The sequence below is a fragment of the Helobdella robusta genome (assembly GCF_000326865.2).
Source record: "Helobdella robusta unplaced genomic scaffold HELROscaffold_14, whole genome shotgun sequence".
Classification (NCBI taxonomy): domain Eukaryota; kingdom Metazoa; phylum Annelida; class Clitellata; order Rhynchobdellida; family Glossiphoniidae; genus Helobdella; species Helobdella robusta.
This window is the reverse complement of record NW_008703782.1, coordinates 2,975,903-2,995,663: the sequence shown is the minus strand read 5'-3', so window position 1 is coordinate 2,995,663 and position 19,761 is coordinate 2,975,903. Positions and strand designations below refer to the sequence as shown.

General features: G+C 32.8%; 1 protein-coding gene across 1 annotated transcript in view; it reads right to left on the bottom strand.

The window, feature by feature from the left end:
* Positions 1-422: 422 nt before the first annotated feature.
* The window catches only part of HELRODRAFT_74592 (hypothetical protein), a gene marked incomplete at both ends in the record, with an annotated part of 53,312 nt that continues 33,973 nt past the window's right edge, over positions 423-19,761 (bottom strand). Inside the window, 4 exons of the mRNA XM_009014799.1 lie at positions 423-757; positions 1,426-1,554; positions 3,184-3,403; positions 5,955-6,223. Of these exons, the coding sequence (XP_009013047.1) occupies positions 423-757; positions 1,426-1,554; positions 3,184-3,403; positions 5,955-6,223 (953 nt within the window). The remainder of the gene's footprint in view (positions 758-1,425; positions 1,555-3,183; positions 3,404-5,954; positions 6,224-19,761) is intronic.

The following is a 19,761-nucleotide window of genomic DNA, read 5'->3' as shown; positions in this document are numbered from 1 at the left end:
AAAAAATTCTCAAGATCGAAATTTAAAAATTTACGCGTGCATCATTCGTACGCAAACATTTCACACGGCATACAACTGTCCCGTAATTAAATGCATGTTTGCTGTGTGTGAAAGTGAATCATGTTGGTACATTCGACGGTCTGTTGCCGAGTGAAGTTTAAAAAAATATTGCCGTTTTTAATTAATTTTTCCGCCCTCACAACATTCCTTAGAAGCTCGTGTCCGTTGAGACGTTCCTCGCTGACAACACGCGTGCAGATGGAACGTGACAACCACCCTCTTTTATTACTTAGCGCTCCTTTTAATTGTAAAATCTGTCGTGGATCAATGATTTTTTATTGTGAAAAAGCAGACGACTCTCGTCAGAAAACTTCAAACGAAGGAAAACTAAGGATGCACCGATGAAGTTAATACTGCTCTGATTACACGCGCCTGTTGCACGAGTTGTTATGTTGCTGTTTGATCTGACCTTTGTGCACGTGGATGCAGGCCGAGGAGTTTATTTCTCTTGTGCCGTTGTGAGTGCCGTTTCTAACGAAGTGGTTGTTCAGTTGGCTGGCGTTTCGATGTGCGTTACAGAGAACGAAATTGTTGGACCTCGGATAGGTGGCCGTGTACCTCGTCACGTTGATCCTCGACCGCTTGCGACAGCAGCAGCTGTTGCGACACAGTGTCTCTTTGAATGCTTGCCTGTACTTGCGAGACATGAGGTTGTAGAGAATGGGGTTGACCGTACATGCGAAGTAATATAAGACACCTGTTGTGTTGTTTGATGATGTGTTTGTTGCTTGATTATTATCTGATAATGTCTCTATGCATATAGGTATAATTGTTTGGATGTAAGCATTACATCATGATGCTAGAAAGAATATGTATATTTCTATTTTTACCATTCAAATCAATGTTCGAACCAAGTCAACAACATCATTATTTACCAAACTATTTTTCTATCATTTTGAAATGTTGTTTGTTCGCCTAATTATTTTTTCAAACTTTTTGTTTTTTCATTTTCTCGTTATCTTTTTCTGCCTTTAATTAAATTTGCATGTGATCTTGGACGGAGAACTTCTTTTAAATAGATCTTATAGAGTTTACGAGCGTCTTCGTTTTTTGAAATATAATTGCAAAGTGGTTACAACCGATCATACGCTTCGGAGTGAAACGAGTTTAAAAAATTCGAACCAAGTTTCAAATTAAATTTTTTGTATTTTTTGATCACCTTTCAAAATTATTCTAAAAAATTTTTCTTAAAATTAACTGAAATGTTAAATACAAAAATACCAAATGAATAATTACATTTTAGACAGACAGACAGATAGACAGACAGACAGATAGACAGACAGACAGACAGACAGACAGACAGACAGACAGACAGACAGACAGAAAGACATCACCTTCACGAGATGCAGAGAAACACGAACGTACCTGATATGTAGAAGAGACCATTATGGATGCTATGGGCGACACTGGACCAGTTGTCGAATGTCGATGACGTCATGATGCGTTGGGCGTGGAAGGGGGCCCAGCAGATAAAGAATGCCACCACAACTGCAACTAAAAAATGAAATGTCACGTGATTTGGGGTGAAATCACGCATGGTTTTTAAAATGACTTCAATTGTAAAAAATGAAATATAAACAGAAATCGCATAGTATGTTAAGGCGAAGAACAAAAAATTCCTCTTATCATTAGAGATTCTAACAGAGAAGAAAAAAATTTAAATCAGGAGAAAAGGCAGATCCAAATGAGACATCATCCTTTCATTAGCTTGCTAAATAAAAATATCGTAAACATTTTTATTGGCTTGCTCATGGTGGTGATTCTGAAAAATTTTGAAACGGGTAAAAACGAGCACAGATGGTTGATGAAAATAGATGAGACAATGAAGGCGATTGAAAGAGAATCAAAAGAGATTAACATTTAGAATTTCCACAAGAGATTTACTCCTAGAAGAAACAAAGATAGAAGTAAAAACGTAATTAGATGCAAAAGAAAATCTTCATTTCAAATGTTAAAGGATATTGAAATATACGTGCATACGTGTGTGTCTGTGTGTGTGTGTGTCTGTGTGTGTGTATCTGTGTGTGTCTGTTTGCATTTGCATCCGTCTATTTAAATATGTGTATGTTTGTGTGAAAGTGTGTGTATGCCGTGTATGTGTGCGTGCGTGCGTGCTTAAACTCGAGTGTGAACGTGGATTTGTAAACATTGTGCGAACATGAAAATGATCTGAAACACGCACGCATTAATATGTGCGTGCAGTGCATGTATGGGAAACTGTTGTGCAAGAAAATTTTTCTGTTTGAACTTTGTATAAATAAAGGAAAGAATTAACGACCGTCAAAGGATTGCTGAACGAATTAACAATTAATAAAATAATATATTTAAAGTAAAAATAGAAATCAGTGTGAATTAAATTTTTAAAATATTTTTCAGAAAAAAAATCTTCCAACGGTGGAAGCGAAAGTTTTAAACAGCATTTGCAGGCCGTGAAAAACTTTCCCTATCAACAACATTCTTTCTTTAAATTAATTGTCAGCCTCGGTCAGCAAGGTTCAAACAATCTTGACCTTCTCTCGCTTTTGCTTTAATTCATTGACTTTTTTCTAGATTCTCTTCGGTAGCCATTTTAATTTTCATCATGAAATTCTTTCTAAGATTTTATTTTTCAACTGAAAAACTTTCTAATAATTAATTCTTTTTTAAATTGAAAGTACATTTTTGTATGTTTAAGCTTTATATAAACTAAATATCAAATTATGAGATTGGAATGTTTGAAGAATATTTTCTTGATTGACAGCGAAATTTTATGAAAAGTGTGCAAAAAAAATTTTTTAAATTTAAATTTTTGTAATCACCAGAAAGTCACGGCAGAAGGTCTTATAATTTTGCGTCATTTCAATTATGCCTGCGCGACGATAACACGTCTTTGACAGCGCTTTAAATGCATCATGATTGATTGCCAATTCCCAAAGCGAATTTTATTCAGTCAGATGCAGATTTCAAGTTGATGGATGAAGTTGTCATCAAAAAATATTTCTATTATAATCATCATTTCATCCTTAAATCTTTAAATATTCCTCAATTCCATAACATTCTGTCAATATTCATCAATTAATATGATTTTCAAAGTTATTTTTAATTTGGAAGCAAGAAACAACGAGCCAAACACGAATGACATACTTAGCATTTTGACGACGGCTTTGTGGGACTGGCTAGTGTTAACCGCTTGGTGGTTGGCGTGATGACCGGCCGATCCATCGCACCTGTGGAAGTTTCTCGTCTGGGCAGACTCCCTGATTGCCATGGCGATCAGGGTGTAGAAGATGGTGATGATGATAATCGGGATCACGAAGAGACACGTGAAGCTTACTAGTAGGAGGATTCTGTAGTAGTTATCGTACTCGGGTTTGGACGAACAGATCCGTGTCTCAAGGATTGGGATGTCTGTGTGGGATAAAATTATTTTTTTATTTTTTAAACTGAATTAATTATTATAATTCGTTGAAGATTTATTTCAACTACTTTTAAAATCATTTTATTACCGTCATTTAATTAATGATTCAATAATACTATCAACAAGGATTGTTTATTAACGAAAATTTTACACTGTGGCAAATATTTGTCAAACTTTTACAGATTTTTCTCGTCTGAATAGTAACTTTTCTAACTTTCATATTAAAACATCATAAAATCAACCAACAATAAACTGTTGTATGTTGTAAGAAAATCCAAATAACTAGTCACTCACACAGGAAACTACAGATTTAAGTTGGCTAAAGATGAATAAACATATTTAATGGCACCCTCTACACAAAAATTTGCGGATAATGTCATGTTACGTTTTCAAAAATTTCAATCATGTTTGAGTTTTGTTCGGAGTTTACGATGCTTTCTGCTTGCGTTTCGTTTTAAAAACTGCATATAAATCTGTAGGTCCTCTATCTAAGCGCTCTGGTCTACGATCACTTTTTCGTTCTCACTTTTTTCTGCTAAATACTCTCTAAATCATTCATATCTAATCTAAATCTTTTTTTATTTTAGAAATTTCTTCTAGTAATGCAACGAATTATATTTTAAATTGCTGTGATAACTCTTACACGTGTTGATGTTTTCCTGATTATTTAGAATCTGCGATGAATTCACTAATCCATCGTTACTGATGATACTGCTAACACTGTTCTTTCGTACCTGAAAACATCTCTGCTATCAATACAAAAAGTCTCTTAAAGTTAAGCAGTTATTTATATCTAGTTATTTATTATTATTTATATCTAGTTTTTTATCTCTGGATCAAGCCATCTGTTTAAACAGTCGAGTGTGTCTGGACCTGAAAGACGTGAAATAAGATATAAACAACAAAGAGGTAGCCAGTTTTTTCTTGGGTTAAATAACTAATTGCAATTTTTTTCTTTGGCTTTTGGGGTATTTCTATATTTTCTATATCAGGGTGGGGTAGCGCTTGTACTGGATCACTATTTTGAATGACTGGTTAACTGTCCTAATAAGTAAGGTGGCCAATATGAATTCTTCTTTATTTCATGCCAACCTTTTTTATATATAAAATTCGAAAACTACCAGAACTATAACTATATTGATGTTTACCAAATAGTCATATAACAGGTTATTAAGGATTTTTTTCATCTTGAAAACCGGTTGACGTAAACATGGTAAAAGCAGGGCTGCTTTTTGTTTGGCAAAAACATATGTGGTAAAATAATGGTTTCACTTTTAAATAGAGAACAACAGGACACCTACCCTGGTGGAAGTGAACGATGTTGCCCGGTGAAACGAAACTGCTCGTTATGTTGAGTCAGCAGGGCAACGCATAACAATTTTTGAATTTTGATTTTAATGCTTTAAAAAAACTCCATTAGACTGTAACACATTGTTTTAACATGAAGACGTTTTTTGTAAATTATGCCATGCTAGTAAGAATGATTTAAGAATAGACATCATCAGCAAGTTAAAATGAGATATCGAGTAAGACTAAAATGAAGATGATGATAGGTTGCATAACTTGGCTACCCTGGCTGAAATAAGGTGAGTAACTTTTAGCCTGGAGGTGATCCACGAAAAACATCTTAACTAGCAATCACAACAGCCTGGTCAGATAGCATTCCCTAATTATCATTAATAATTTGTTATCTGAAAAAGTGGGGAGGTGAGTTGAAAATGTCATAAAGGTTAAAAGGTCACGACATCAGATATGTCTTTGCTTGGTCTCTGTCTTCATTCATATATTTATTTTATATTTATTTATATTTATTCATATATTCATTCATAAGATTTGTGTGGTCATCACGATTTCCACGAAAGCCAAACAACCAAACAATGAATTTATGTTTGCTTGGATGGGCTAACAATTTTTTTATAAAAATAATTTTGCAAATGTGAAAATAATTTTTTCAAATAATATTTACAATATATTTACATAATAAATTATTTTGCATTTGAAGGACAAATTAATTATATCCGAAATAAAAACAGCGTTGAAACAAACGAAAAAAAAATCCTTTTTTCTCAAATTTTTTTATGGTATTTATGTGGCAATTTGTAAAGGAAGAGCGAGACATGCGCTCACAAAAACACACAGGCACACTTTTTAAACGCACATAAATAAATCTGAACCCACATATTTCTTAAACCTTTTTACAAAAAAATCTTATTCCTTTTTCCAAAAAAAAAACTGAAAAATTATTGAAAAGAATGAAAAATGAATTACAGCTCAAAAACATGTCACATTTTTATCAACTTTTAAATAATAATTCATTTCAAACGATATTTTCTTTATAAATCATGACAAAAACATCATTTCCATAAAACTTTCGTCAACATCCGCCGAACAAAATCCTTTCACCAAACCATTCCACAAAAAAAACAAACATTTACGATACCACAATTTCAACACCACCTCACCGACCGGTTCCGGGATAGTTGAGGGAATAGAAGACTCCGGAATGAAGAGGGAATGGGATTGAGAATCCCGCCGCCACCAACCAAATCAGACAGACGATGAAGGTTACTCTCTTACACTTCTGGCCAGACAGGCGCGTAAAAAATGGATATTTGATGGCGAAGAATCGTTCGACGGTGAATGCCGTGATTGTGAAGACGGATGCAGACGAGGTCATGTCCAGCAGGTAGATCGTCAGCAGGCAGTAGGGAGTGCCGAAGAAATAGGGATAGGCGATCCAGATCTGGTACATCTCTTGGGGAAGTCCTGATCAATTTTTTAGAGGCTCTCCATTAAAATTATTATAACGTATAAGTTGTTTAATAACGAGTAAATTTTAGATATATATTATTCAAGTATGCCTTCATATTTAGGAGGAAATAAAATATTGTATTGTATTATTGGATTATTATATTGTAAGTAAATTTTAAAATCACAAATTGTTACGTAAAAACAAAATATGTAAAATTATTCTCTCTACATAATTATCACCAGCCACATAAACACGTGAAAATATAAATACAAATTGAACCAGACGTCATTCTGATGGTTTATGATCTGCCAATTAATTAATTCATTAGCATCACACTTCCTCTCAGTTTCCTATAAAAATAACATCTCCATCAATAAATTACCTTACACTAGCAGGCACACCAATAGTTTACGTAGATAAAAATTATGAGAACATTTGCATATCGCCAATACAATACAATACGATAAGATACGATACAATACAATACGATACGATACGATACGATACAATACAATACAATACAATACAATACAATACTGTACAATACAATACAATACAAAACAGTACAGTACAGTACAACACAGTACAATACAATACAAAACAGTACAGTACAGTACAACACTGTACAATTTTAATACAATACAATACAATACATTTTAATACAATACAATATATTTTAATACAATACAATACATTTTAATACAATACATTTTAATACAATACAGTTTAATACAATACAATACAACACAATACAATAAACCGGCATATACGCATACCTATACAAATTGCAAATACAACTACATATATACAAATAAATACACACATTTACACAAAAATACACACCTACATACACACCCACATACAATCTCATATCCACTTCTACATATACGATATACCCTTCGTATCGTATCTTATCGTATACAAATTCGCACCTACATACACCTAGAGGTATATACACACAAACAAATACAAGACTTGTTTCAAAATTTTATTTCTTAAGCAGGTACTGGCATGTACATTTTGAATCAAAACATAAAATGAGGAACATCGTAAAAAACCGAACAAATGAAAGAGAAAAAGAGAGAGAGAGAGAGAGAGAGAGAGAAAGAGAGAGATAGGAAAGAAAAAGAGAGAGGAAGAAAAGGAGAAAGAGAGAGAGAGAGAAAGAGAGAGAGAGAGAGAGAGAGAGAAAGAGAGAAAGGCAGAAAAAAACAAAAATGATGAGGTCTAAAAAAGAATGAAAGAAAAAAAGAAAGTAAGAGAGAAAAAGAGAGAAAGAAAGAAATGCGAAACGAAGAAAAACATAAAAACGAGTGAAAGGTTTTATACGTTGGTACTTGCTGTAGTAGATGCTGATATTTAAGCAAATGTTTTTTTTGTCCATTCAGCGTATGTGTGTGTGTGCAGCAGACCTTAGCAGAACAATGAATAAACGAGCTTGCGATAACTGGAATGAAGATAAATGGATGATTGATGTGGTGGCGAATGTACGTAGGCGGGTGGGCGGTGGAGGGCACCTACTACACTCTTGTTTTGTTTGTTCGATTTTGTTTGTTTGTTTTAGTTTTGTTTTTGTTTTTTGTTGCGGTTTTTCCTGTTTTGCAATGAATGCTTATAGCGTGTTTTCTACTAATTAAATGAGTTGCTGGTGATGTTTTCTGAAGTTCTTGCCTGGAATGATATATTCTTCCCTTCCATTGTGTGAAATGAGTAAATGAATGAATGAATGAATGAATGAGTGAATGAATATTCATAAGATTAATTTTTTAAATATTACACTTCTACGTGTAAAAGTGGTATATTTGACGATATTGAAGATTGTAAAAACAAAACAAAACTTTTGGTTTTGAACTAAATAAACTTGAAAATGATTTACGATCAACCGTTAAAAAAATCGAAAAGTTAAATTGGAAGTTAACTAACGCCGAACATGCTGTGATTTTCATCAATTATAATTGCATTTCTGACAGTCTTAATCCTAGTACGATGTTGGAAAATTTTGTTTATTTGGTAGTTGAATTGCTAATCATATGGTTACATATCGTTAAGTTAGAAGCGGAGGGTGTTGACTTTAAACCTAAACTCATGAGAAACAAATTGTGATATTATTTACAACGTAATTATTCTTTGGTTGTTGTGTCGTTATATTTTTTACATGTTTTTCCAGGTTCTAAAACCTATATAATAAAAAATTTTATATTTACAAATTCTTTTTAGCACTTTTTCGATATAAAACAAATCAAAAAAGAACACAGAACGCAATCTTCATAAACTACATCTTTGCATTTTTGTATTTTATAAATGTCACACTTGATATATCAGCGTTTGTATTATATCTCCGTGATGTATTCAGTGAATTACCACCGGTCCCTCCTGCGATGTACCTGAAACGCACTTGACAAATTTCCTAAAAAGTCGTTTGACACTTTGATTAATTAATATAAATACCAGAATTCATTTTTGTGATTTGTGCGGAAAATATTTAATTTAACCATCCTTTTATAGGTGCATGTTGTTAAAATATGTGATTTAGTTTGTGTGTTAGTTTGTGCGTGTGTTTGTGTCTGTTGCGCAAACGTGGTTATAAAACTATAATTATGGATGATGAGTTAGTTTGTTAAGCAAGATCAAAAACAAAATATATTTTAAAATGGAAATTTGATGTTTTTAAATTTTTTTTGATTGACGTAGAGGAACAAAAATATTTATTTGTTCACTGATATTTAGGGTTATTTAAATTTTTAAAACCATTTTAAAAACACATTTTTATTTGTTTTGGTTAAAATTACTAAACCTATCAATCATTTTTTTTTGACAAAACTGGTTTTCAAATAAAAAAGTATAATAATTTCGACAAGAATAGAATCTATAAAGCATGGAACCTGGTTTCATTTTTCATTTTTAGTTCCATGTTTCTCAATTTTAATCATCATTAACTGAATATGGTAGAGTAAATAATGTTTATTAAGATGAATACGAGACATCAAAATTTGTCGAAAAAAAAATTTCTTGAGGAGTTCGGCTCAGTTGTCAGACGTGGATTGTAAATTTCATGAAAATGTTTGGCGCGTACGTTTTATTCATTGCAGTTTTTGATACAATTTTTAAAAAATTTCTCATTCCCACATGTTTTTAATGGAGAATTTTAGCATTGCCATCATGAATATATTATTTGTTTTCAAAATAACATCACGAAATGTCAGTGCTGTTAAAAGTTGCAGTGACTAGCTAAAATTAACCCCGTTGATGTTGTATAAGCAATATTTTTTGCAGATTTAATTAAAATAATTTAAAAACAAATGAAAAAAATCGTAGAATCCAATTCAAGGCGAGCCCAAACAAATTATTTATAAAAAAAAGTCAAACTAAGCCTTTAAAAATTTTAAGAATCATCCTAGTAAACAAAGGTTCTTATTGCATTAGCGATGTCTTCACAGAATTCTTGGATGTTTTTGTCTAGTAGACGGCGATTAATTTGTTGTTTACTTTACAGATGAAGTTGAAATTGCTGGCAGAGGCCTGGTCGGGAATTTTTTTTAAAGAAAGATGAACGACCGTTTTATAAGCTCCTGCCATATTGTACATCACTTGACGTCGAAAACAACGTTTTAAAGTAGGAATTGTTTCAAATTTACAAGTTTTATAGACCAGAAAATAAAATATAACCCTGCTACAATCTATATCATGATAAATTTCTAGTCGCTGGTTAAGTTAGAAAAATTCATAATAGCTGGGAGCTCGAGAATTCACACTGAAGTCTGTTCACTGATTCAACAAAATTTTCACTGCGGCGTTGCTAATGTCTAATGCGTCGGGTTGATGTAATTTAAAGAATTAATCGTTGAAGATTTTTTTTTATTGTTCAAAATATTATTGATTAAGTTCCATTTTAATCTCAAATCGTTTTGTTAATTTTTTAAACATGTTTTTAAATAAATGTTTTTGAGCTGTACGTTTTTTATTTGTAAAAAAAGTTTCAAAATTTGATAGTATTTATGATCACTTTTTGCGTTTTTTCTTTCCCAGTGACACAAAACAGCTATCGACAATTAGCTCGTTAGCGAGGGAGGGTTTTGTGTCCGCTGACAACGTTTAACGGGTACTTACACATGAGTCATTATTTCGACCATCCGTGTCTGTCGTCGTCATCATCGTCAACGTCATCCTTATTTCTTTCATTATCATCATTTCCATCATAATCCTCTTCCTCTTCATCTTCCCCCTCTTCTTCTTCTTCATCTTCTCCCTCTTCCTCTTCATATTCCCCCTCATCCTCTTCATTTTCCCCCTTTTCCTTTTCATTCTCCTTCTTTTCTTCCTCTTCCTCTTCCTCTTCTTCAAGTTCATCATTTCCATTTCCTCGAGATAATTTTAATCGGCGTTAGCATCTTTCTCGTCTTTTATTGTCCATCATCATCTTCATTATCATGTCGTCATCGTCATTATCTTTGTCATGGGCACACACACACGCGCGCGCACACACACACGCGCGCGCACACACACACACGCACACACACACAACAAAACACGGTAAACATGGTACTTGGAAGATTAATTGAGAACTGCATATAAATGTCTCAAGTGAATGTTTTTTTGACGTGACATAATTCACGAAGACAAAATAATTCGATGATGATTTTTTTTATTTCTCGGTTAGTAAAATTTTTTATAAAAAAGCTTTGATTTAAATAATTTTACATGATTTGTAGGCAGTATTGTTATTTAAAGAAAGTAAAACACAGTTTTGCACAAAGAAACACCGCTCACGTAAAAAACGGACCAAATATTGACGTGATGACAAATTTGAAAGGTCGCAAGAGTAATTTTGGTCACACTTCCACAAATGTTGGTCCTTCGTCGAAATGTGATATAACAATGAACTGGCAATGAGTGTCGGGAAGAAATTTCTTTCACAAATTTCTCTTTACAATTTTTTTCACTGTCATTCATTTTCAAGACTCAAAAATTTTAGATGCAGTGTGCAGATGCAAATTCAACGGCGCAAGTTAAATGGTGGATTTGTTCGCTCACTCATTCACTCATTCATTCATTCACTCACTCATTCATTCACTTATTTTATAGCCTAATGAATGTATGGACAAACATCAAACGAAATTCACATAATGAAGATGGCGATGACGACGACATGATAATGAAGATGACGATGACAATAAAAAATGAGAAAGATGCTATTAAATTCACTCATTCATTCAATCACATTCATTCACTCATTTATTCGCTCACTCATTCACTCACATTCATTCACTCATTGATTCTTTTTTATTATTTTTTCTGATTAGAAGCAATTTCATCTTCTGTTGAACCATTTGCATTCAACTAATTATTGTAATTTTTCTACAAATAATCAAATAAGATAAACGTTTCTACCGTTAAGCAGCATGACACTGTTGCATTGTAGTCTAGTACAAAAAATTAGAATACCTACTTACATACGTTCAACACATTAAACACTCCAACAACAACAACAATAACATCAACCACAAACAAACAACCACAACCAAAACAAAAAAAAACAAACAACCACAACGACAACCTCAACAACAAACAACCACAACAAAAACAGTAAACTAACAAACAACCACAACAACAACAAACAGACAACCACAACAACTATCACAGCAAACAACCACAAACAAACAACAACAACAACGACGAACGAGTCTCAATCAAATAAACCACTCATCACTAGAAAATCATCCAACAGCTTTGAAACCATCGAACGAAACCAAACATTCATCAGGCCAGGAAATAAACAAAAACCGAAAGCCATACTTCACACCTTGCTCACAAAATTGGAAATACAAACAACCAAACAAAGACAAACTAAAAACATACAAATACAAATACGAACACAAAAGAGGAACACAAAAAAATGTACAAACTACCAAACAAAGACAAACTGAAAACATACAGACACAAATAGGAACACAAAAAACGAACACAAAAAATGTATAAACTATATGTATATTTTACCGTGTAATACTTTCTGCAAACGTATCGCCTGCCAGATGAAGTGTGTGTTTTCACAGATCTAACTGACTGCATACCAATCAATACTTAAGTGCCTGCATATCTAAATGCTGTTTCATCGCTATTGCAATGTATGGCTTTTTAATGTTTTACGGTTGGATATGATGCGATAGAAATGCGAATGTGATGCAATGTTAAATACCACGTAAGGAAAAGTTTTTGCAGGATTCTTTCAAAAAGTATCAGTAACAAATACGAAGCACACGCAATGTATGTGAATGATGAGATTTGTTTGCATTCGAACCGGGTCACTGCAAGAGCAATGCCAGGTAGCATGACTGTTACGCTACTGTGCCGCCTCGGAATGAGATGTGGTTAATCGGATGAGAGGTGAGAATTGTTAGAAGCGTAAATAGCACAAACACACACACTATACGCACACGCGCACACACATATACACACAAACGCACACACACACACGCACGCACACATATTTAAATGAGAATAAATAGAAAGAGGAGAATGATAAAGGAATAAAACGAAATAACTAACCGATGCATCATAATCTGCGGCTCATTTATATTCATATTGCAATATTTTAAAAATATATTAAATAAAAATATACACACACTCGTATGCATACATACGAGAAGCGAGGGAGAGAGAGAAAGAGAAAGAAAGAAAGAAAGAAAGAGAAAGAGAGAGAGAAGCTAGGAATGGAGGAAGATATTCATCCTTCTCAAATATATTAATACTTGTACAAAAACACATACAAACACACATACACATGTATACAAACACACACACATACACACACATACATCTACAAACACACATACACATAAACACATAAAGAAAGTTGTAGGAAGAAAAAGACGAGAAGAAAAACTCATCTGTCAAATTAATTCATACATATACCATACATATATTTACATACAACTTGTATCTACACACACACACACAAACACACACACACACACAAACACACACAACAAAGGACTATCAGCAATGTTAGCATCAAAATATCTGGACATTGAATAACTTCATACAAAAACACAAACTCAAACATACATACACAAACACACACACAAAAACACAAACTCTTACACACACACATACATATATACATACACAGAAATCGTTCAAGAAAAATACACGCCTGTATAACTTTATTAATTTTCTTTACTCTTTTAAATCAGACGCTGAATCCGATGTAACAAACTTGGGTTACGACTTGTATGTATTCATGCAACTTATAATTGCAACACTTGGATAACGCTTCAAACTTATGTAAAAACAATTTTGAAAAAAATTCATAAAATTTCATAAATTTTTATTAATTTCATGATTATTTTCACCTGAATCCAAAAACGAAGATGAATTAAATATTTTAGATTTTCGCTAGCTAATTTAAACAATCAACCAATTCATTAATTATTATTTAGTAATATTAATTAATTAAAATTTTATTAATTAAAGCTTTTATGGAAAAATTAGCTATTAATAATTAGTAAATAATAATTAAAATTTTATATTTTGTATGCCACACATTGAAAAAAAATACATGGAAAAAGTGTGATAAATTTTATATAAAAAAAATTTTATAAAAACAAAATTTAAAAAAAAGTTAAATAAGAAAAACAAATTTTTGGGTCAAAAATAGAAATTTGCGAAAACAGAATTTCATGATTAATCATCTGTACAACTTCATCTGGATAAATCCATGTTCTTTCAAAAGCCTGATCATAGTGACAAATTGTTTAATACAGTTCCTTCCGTCAATGAATCATGTCCTTAGCTATTAAAAGCTGCGTGTGTGTCATGTGTGTGTGTCAGTGTATGTGTGTGTCAGTGTATGTGTGTGTGTCAGTGTATGTGTGCGTTCGTGTGCGTGTGTGCGTGTGTTAGTTTTATTTCTTAAATGCATTCTCAATTAAATAAAACTTGGACTTTTGAAAAGCAAAACCATTTGTTAACATTGCGATTTTGTATGGGTTGAGAGATTTAGAAATGCTCAATATCCGGTTTTCAATTTATTCTTATATTTTTTGATATATTCAAATCGAAATTGTTTTTACAATGTTTTTTAATTATAGCTATTCTTATCTGCAGATGCCCACGAGCTCAAGTTGGTTCATCAAGTTTTTTATCAAGTACGAAGTCAAGCTACAACAATCAATTTGTCGAATTGAAAGTTAAAAGTTAAAACAAAATTAGACTCAGTGTCACATTGAATGGTTTAGCATTGTCAACTGCTCATAATTTTACACAGTGAATGAATTGAATGAAAAGTTTCAAATTTATTTTCAATCACTTCCATTGAATGGATGTAAATTAAATATTCATTAAATAAAAAAATCACATTCAACGGTCCAGCTCCCAATTATTCATCCAATAACTCGAGTTTTCATTTTTCACTGTTAGAAGCACTGAACCGGATTGATAACAACAAGAATGAATTTTATGATCTGGGGATTTGTATGTAGATGCTGCTGTGATGTCTTATGAATGCACCATTTCCACCGCTAACTTTCCAACTTTTTGGGTTCAGTATAACTAAGATTTACAATGTTTATGTGCTTATAATTTGGAACAACACTTCGTTCAAACAATAGTTCAAATTAAAAATTTAAGGAAACTATAACAGTGTAAAAAAATTATGTAAGACGACGTGCAATAGTTGTGACGTCATTTTGTAATCATCATCACCGTCACCATCATCACCATCATCATCATCAACATAGTCATCATTATCATCATAGACATCAACATCATCATCATAGACATCATCATCATCATCATCATCATCATCATCATAGACATCATCACCACCACCATCATCACCATCATCTAAATAATTACACACGTTCGATATTTTGTATTCACATCATCTTTATTTTGTGACAACCATTTAGTCACCTCATGTTCCTCAACTTTGTGACGTCATAATTATTACAGACGTCACCATCCGCAACAACGTCAACAATTTATACGTCACGTATCTTTTTCATAATTCTCAAAAAGTATTTTTAGTTTTTTTTAGTTATTCCCACAAGAGCTCCCAAATTTAAGACCTCACCTAGCACTTTCTATTACGTAATCGCGTCTATGCTTATTGGAGATATTTTTCTAATTTATTATATCTTTCTTGTTAGATTTTAATTTTTTGTTGTTATCGCTTTTAAAAAATGATCAAATGTCAATCAAACTCTTCCGAATTTTAGAGGAACCAACGACACATAAGCAGCGCACGTGAATAAACACGTGCTAGACGACGCATCATACACAGTGTATGTGATAAGCGAGAATCTTTATGTCGTATTCGAATCCGCTCACTGCCTAACAGGACCAGGCGATCTCAACCACTAGGCTATCACTCTTAAAAGAATATGTATAACTCTTTTTTAGTCCATTCATTCATTCGTTATTATTATTATTATGTTTAAAAATTATTTCATAATTATAGCGTCTTTCGTGTGTAGGTTGCTTTTTTCCCGAAATAGAAATGTCTAAATGATAAGAGAGTCCAACACGAACACGCACGCATCTAATCCAACAATTTAATTATCTGTCAATTGGGTTGCACAACTAGGATGAATGAATGAATGAATGAGTGAGTGAGTAAATGAACGAATGGATGAACGAATAAATGAATGAATGGATGAATATATGGATAAATGGATGATTGGATGGATAGATAGATGGATGGATAGATAGATGGATGGATAGATAAATGGATGGATGGATAGATGGATGAATAAATGAATGAATGGATTAACGAATGAACGTTTGAAGCTTTAAGTTTATGAATGGATGAATTAATGAAAACAAGATTAAACGAACGAATAAAAATAATTAATTAGATGGAAAATATATAAATGAATGAATAAATAAACAGACAGAAAGACAGACAGACAGACAGACAAACAGACAGACAGACAGATAGATATATAGACAAAATAAATAGACGCGTACTTCGAGTAACAAATATGTGGATTTGAGTTATGAACCAAATAAACGATTGAGAGGTGATAGCTTGGTAGCAAAACTGAACAAATTAATTAGTTAATTAGAAATTTAACTAAACAGATGACTGAAAACATTCAAATAAACAAATACTTAGTCAACATTTGAATAAATGATCAACACACAAAACGGTTTGGATCTATTCTGAAAAATGAAAAAAACAAAAAATTAATTTATTTTTTTCTCAATTAATAATGAATCTCTCTTTGTTGATTCTCATGAGAATAAGTAGGGATTTCTTTACAATCGAATTCCGTCAATGTAACAGCAGAACCAAGCGCCTTACCCACTAGACCATCCTGCAGCCGTACATGTAGTTGAATCAGTGATAGATTAATGAGACAATTAAGTAATTAAAATCTTATTGGATTGATTGATTGAATGACAGATTGTTTGACAAACTGATTGATGAATGAATTTATTTGACGATACGATAATCGATCCGGTGTTCAATCGTTAGATGCCATTTTTTTTGCTAGATAAATTGTTGGCTGGTTTATTTATCAATTGCTTGATTGGTTGGTTGATTGGTTGGTTGATTGATTGATTGGTTAGTTGGTTGGTGGATTGATTGATAGACGGCGTGTGTGTTGAATTGTAGCAATAATAATATTTATTTTCAACACTATTAGAAAAATTATTAAAACTCATTGAAAGTATTTTAAAAATTTTTCAAACGATTTGAAAAATGAACAAATAATTTGATTACATCAGGAGTTATCAGAAAAGAAACAAATCCTAAATGAGGTGATTTTATCTTTCAAAAATATTCAAAATATTCATACATTTTTTCTTTTAGAAGTGCCAAAGAGACTTGAAAATATTAAAAACTCGTGACGTGGTTGTATTTAAAAAAAAAAATAAATAAAATGTAAACAACAAAAACTGAACAATGAATGGGTTTCAATTTCTTCCTAATTACTACCATAAGTCATGTCAGGGGTGGGCAATTTTTTTGCTGTGAGGGCCGCATTGAGAACTATTTTACCTTTGAAGGGCCGCATATGTATTTAAATAGCAAGCAAATTTTTTCGACCCGGGGAAAATTTTTTAAGATTTGTGGTTACTTTTTTTGGTCATAATGTCTGGCTGACGACTTTCATTTTGGCGGGTAAGGTTTCGCGGGCCGCATAAAATAGCTTCGCTGGCCCCATGCGGCCCGCGGGCCGTAGTTTGCCCATCCCTGTTATAGACTATGGGTAATGGTAATTTTTATAAAATACATCCAACGATAGTAAGTGCCAAGTCTGAAAAAACTGTCCAAAAATATGAAGCTGTCCATCTGTTAAAAAAATTATGGTAAAAATAGTTTTAAAAAAATTAAAAATATTTAGAAAAATTACTTAAGGACTTAACCCACGTTTGCAGGTACAACGTGGCAAAAGAGTAGCAGCATGTGGAAGATGATGATTAATGATTTGAAAAATGAATGAGTGAAGTTGAAGGATGGGCCAGTGAGTGAGTGAGTGGATGAGTGAGGTGTTGAGTGAGTGAGTGGGTGAGTGACGGAGTGAGTGGGTTGGTGAGTGTGTGAGTGAATGAATGAATGAGTGATTGAATGAGTGATTGAATGAATGATTGAATAGATAAATAAGTGAGTGAATAAGTAAGGGGTTGAGTGAAAGAAGAAACAAATGAATTAATGAGCGAGTGTGTAGAGGAAAATGTGATTATGTGAATGAATGCATGATTGAATTTAAAATGAATGAATGAACAAGTGAGTGAGTAAGTAAATTAATTATTTATTCATTTTATTTAAGCTCAACCAGGAGAGGGCCCTTAACATCCCCCAGAGACTCTAGGAAAAAAAATGTACTAAAACAGTTAATAAACAAAATTATACATCAAAATGAAATATTATGTTCAAATAAACTAGGTATATGAACAAAATTACTGAGAGAGGAGGTGTATGGGTGAATGAGTGTATGAGTAAGTGAATGAATGGGTGTATAAGTATATGGGTGAATGAGTGTATGAGTGAGCGTGAGAAAGAATAACTGTTTTGGGAAGAAGTGGCTAAGTGCTTCAGTAAACGTTAAGTTGGAGTTTATGATGAGTTGTTGGCACGAACATTATTTTCGCGGACACTTTAAAAGGCTACCGTCATCATCATCATCTTCTTCATCGTCATCGTCGTCGTCGGTTTGATCATCATCACCGTTAGGCGAATAAACTTTAATATTTCCACGTACATATCATCCTTAATATATCACTATCAACATCATCTTAATCATTGTTATCATCATAAAAATTATCACCATTATATTTATAACCGGCGTAACTAACCTATACATCCTCTCCGTCCGTCTGTCACTGTCTTCACTGTCTCATTTTCGTCAGTTTAAAGAGTTTTGTAAATAGATTTACTCAATTTTCATTCCCTGAATAGTTTGAAATTCAAAACTTATCTCAACTTAAAAATTAATTTAACTTAAAAGATATATTTATAAAAGACAGCTGCAACACACACTTTCACAGATGCTTCGAAAAACATTCTTTTCAAACACGCACACTTCAGAAATACCGACACACATAAATCAAAGACTGCCGGATTCAACTGCACACGTTGTCACATCATATTTGCTGTACTCTTACTCAAATATTTGTTTTGAAGATTTTTAGTAAAAAAAAATTTTTTTTTAAATCCGAATTTGTTTAACACAAGGTATAATACAATTGCGAAATAAATAAATAAATAAAAATGATAAAAATAGTTACTGCACTTAAAGCTTTTGTAGTAACCCTTGATCTGGTAATTACCAATATAATTCTCTGTATTTCCAACACCAGTGCTGCAGCTTCCAACGATCGTCAAGTTATCGTTATTCCGTAGGTTCAAGATTTCCGATAGAAGAACACAACTGCTTCAAAGGCAGACTTTGTTGAACGTTTATTTGAATGAATACCAACAGTAATAGAAACAATAAACTAATCCAAGTAACTACATACATCACATTTACGCTTTCTCTGCTTGTAACCTGACTTATAAACCCGACTCGTCGAACGTATTTATAACCGATTTTTAGATAACAAATATAGCAAAGATAGCAATAATCAAATAATAAATAATATAGCGCTATTCGATCATTCCCGTTATTTTCCAGCGGATTTGTCTGTGTTTAATTTAAATAGTATTATATCATTCCGCAGAATTATGCTAAAGATTTTTTTATAATTTTCTCTTTTCATGGCTTCGTAGGGTAGAATGCCTCCTTGTATCTCGGGACGGGTCCACATCCAGGCAACATCGATGAAGGGGTCCAAAACTTTTGAAATGTTAAAATTTGACGGGAGGCCAAAAATTACCAGCATCTGTGTTTGTGTGTCCGAAATTTGACTGGCGGTCCTTCTAAACCCGCCAATGCCTGCATACTCCTGAATTAGCCACCACATATCCTTATGAAATTATTGCAAGACAAAAAGAACATAGCATCAGTGTGCACTCGAGTTACGTTGGTAGTCGAGACAGAAAAGAATAAACAGCCGTTCAGCCATTTTGTCTCTTTCTCAGCCCCCAACAACGAAATTATCAATA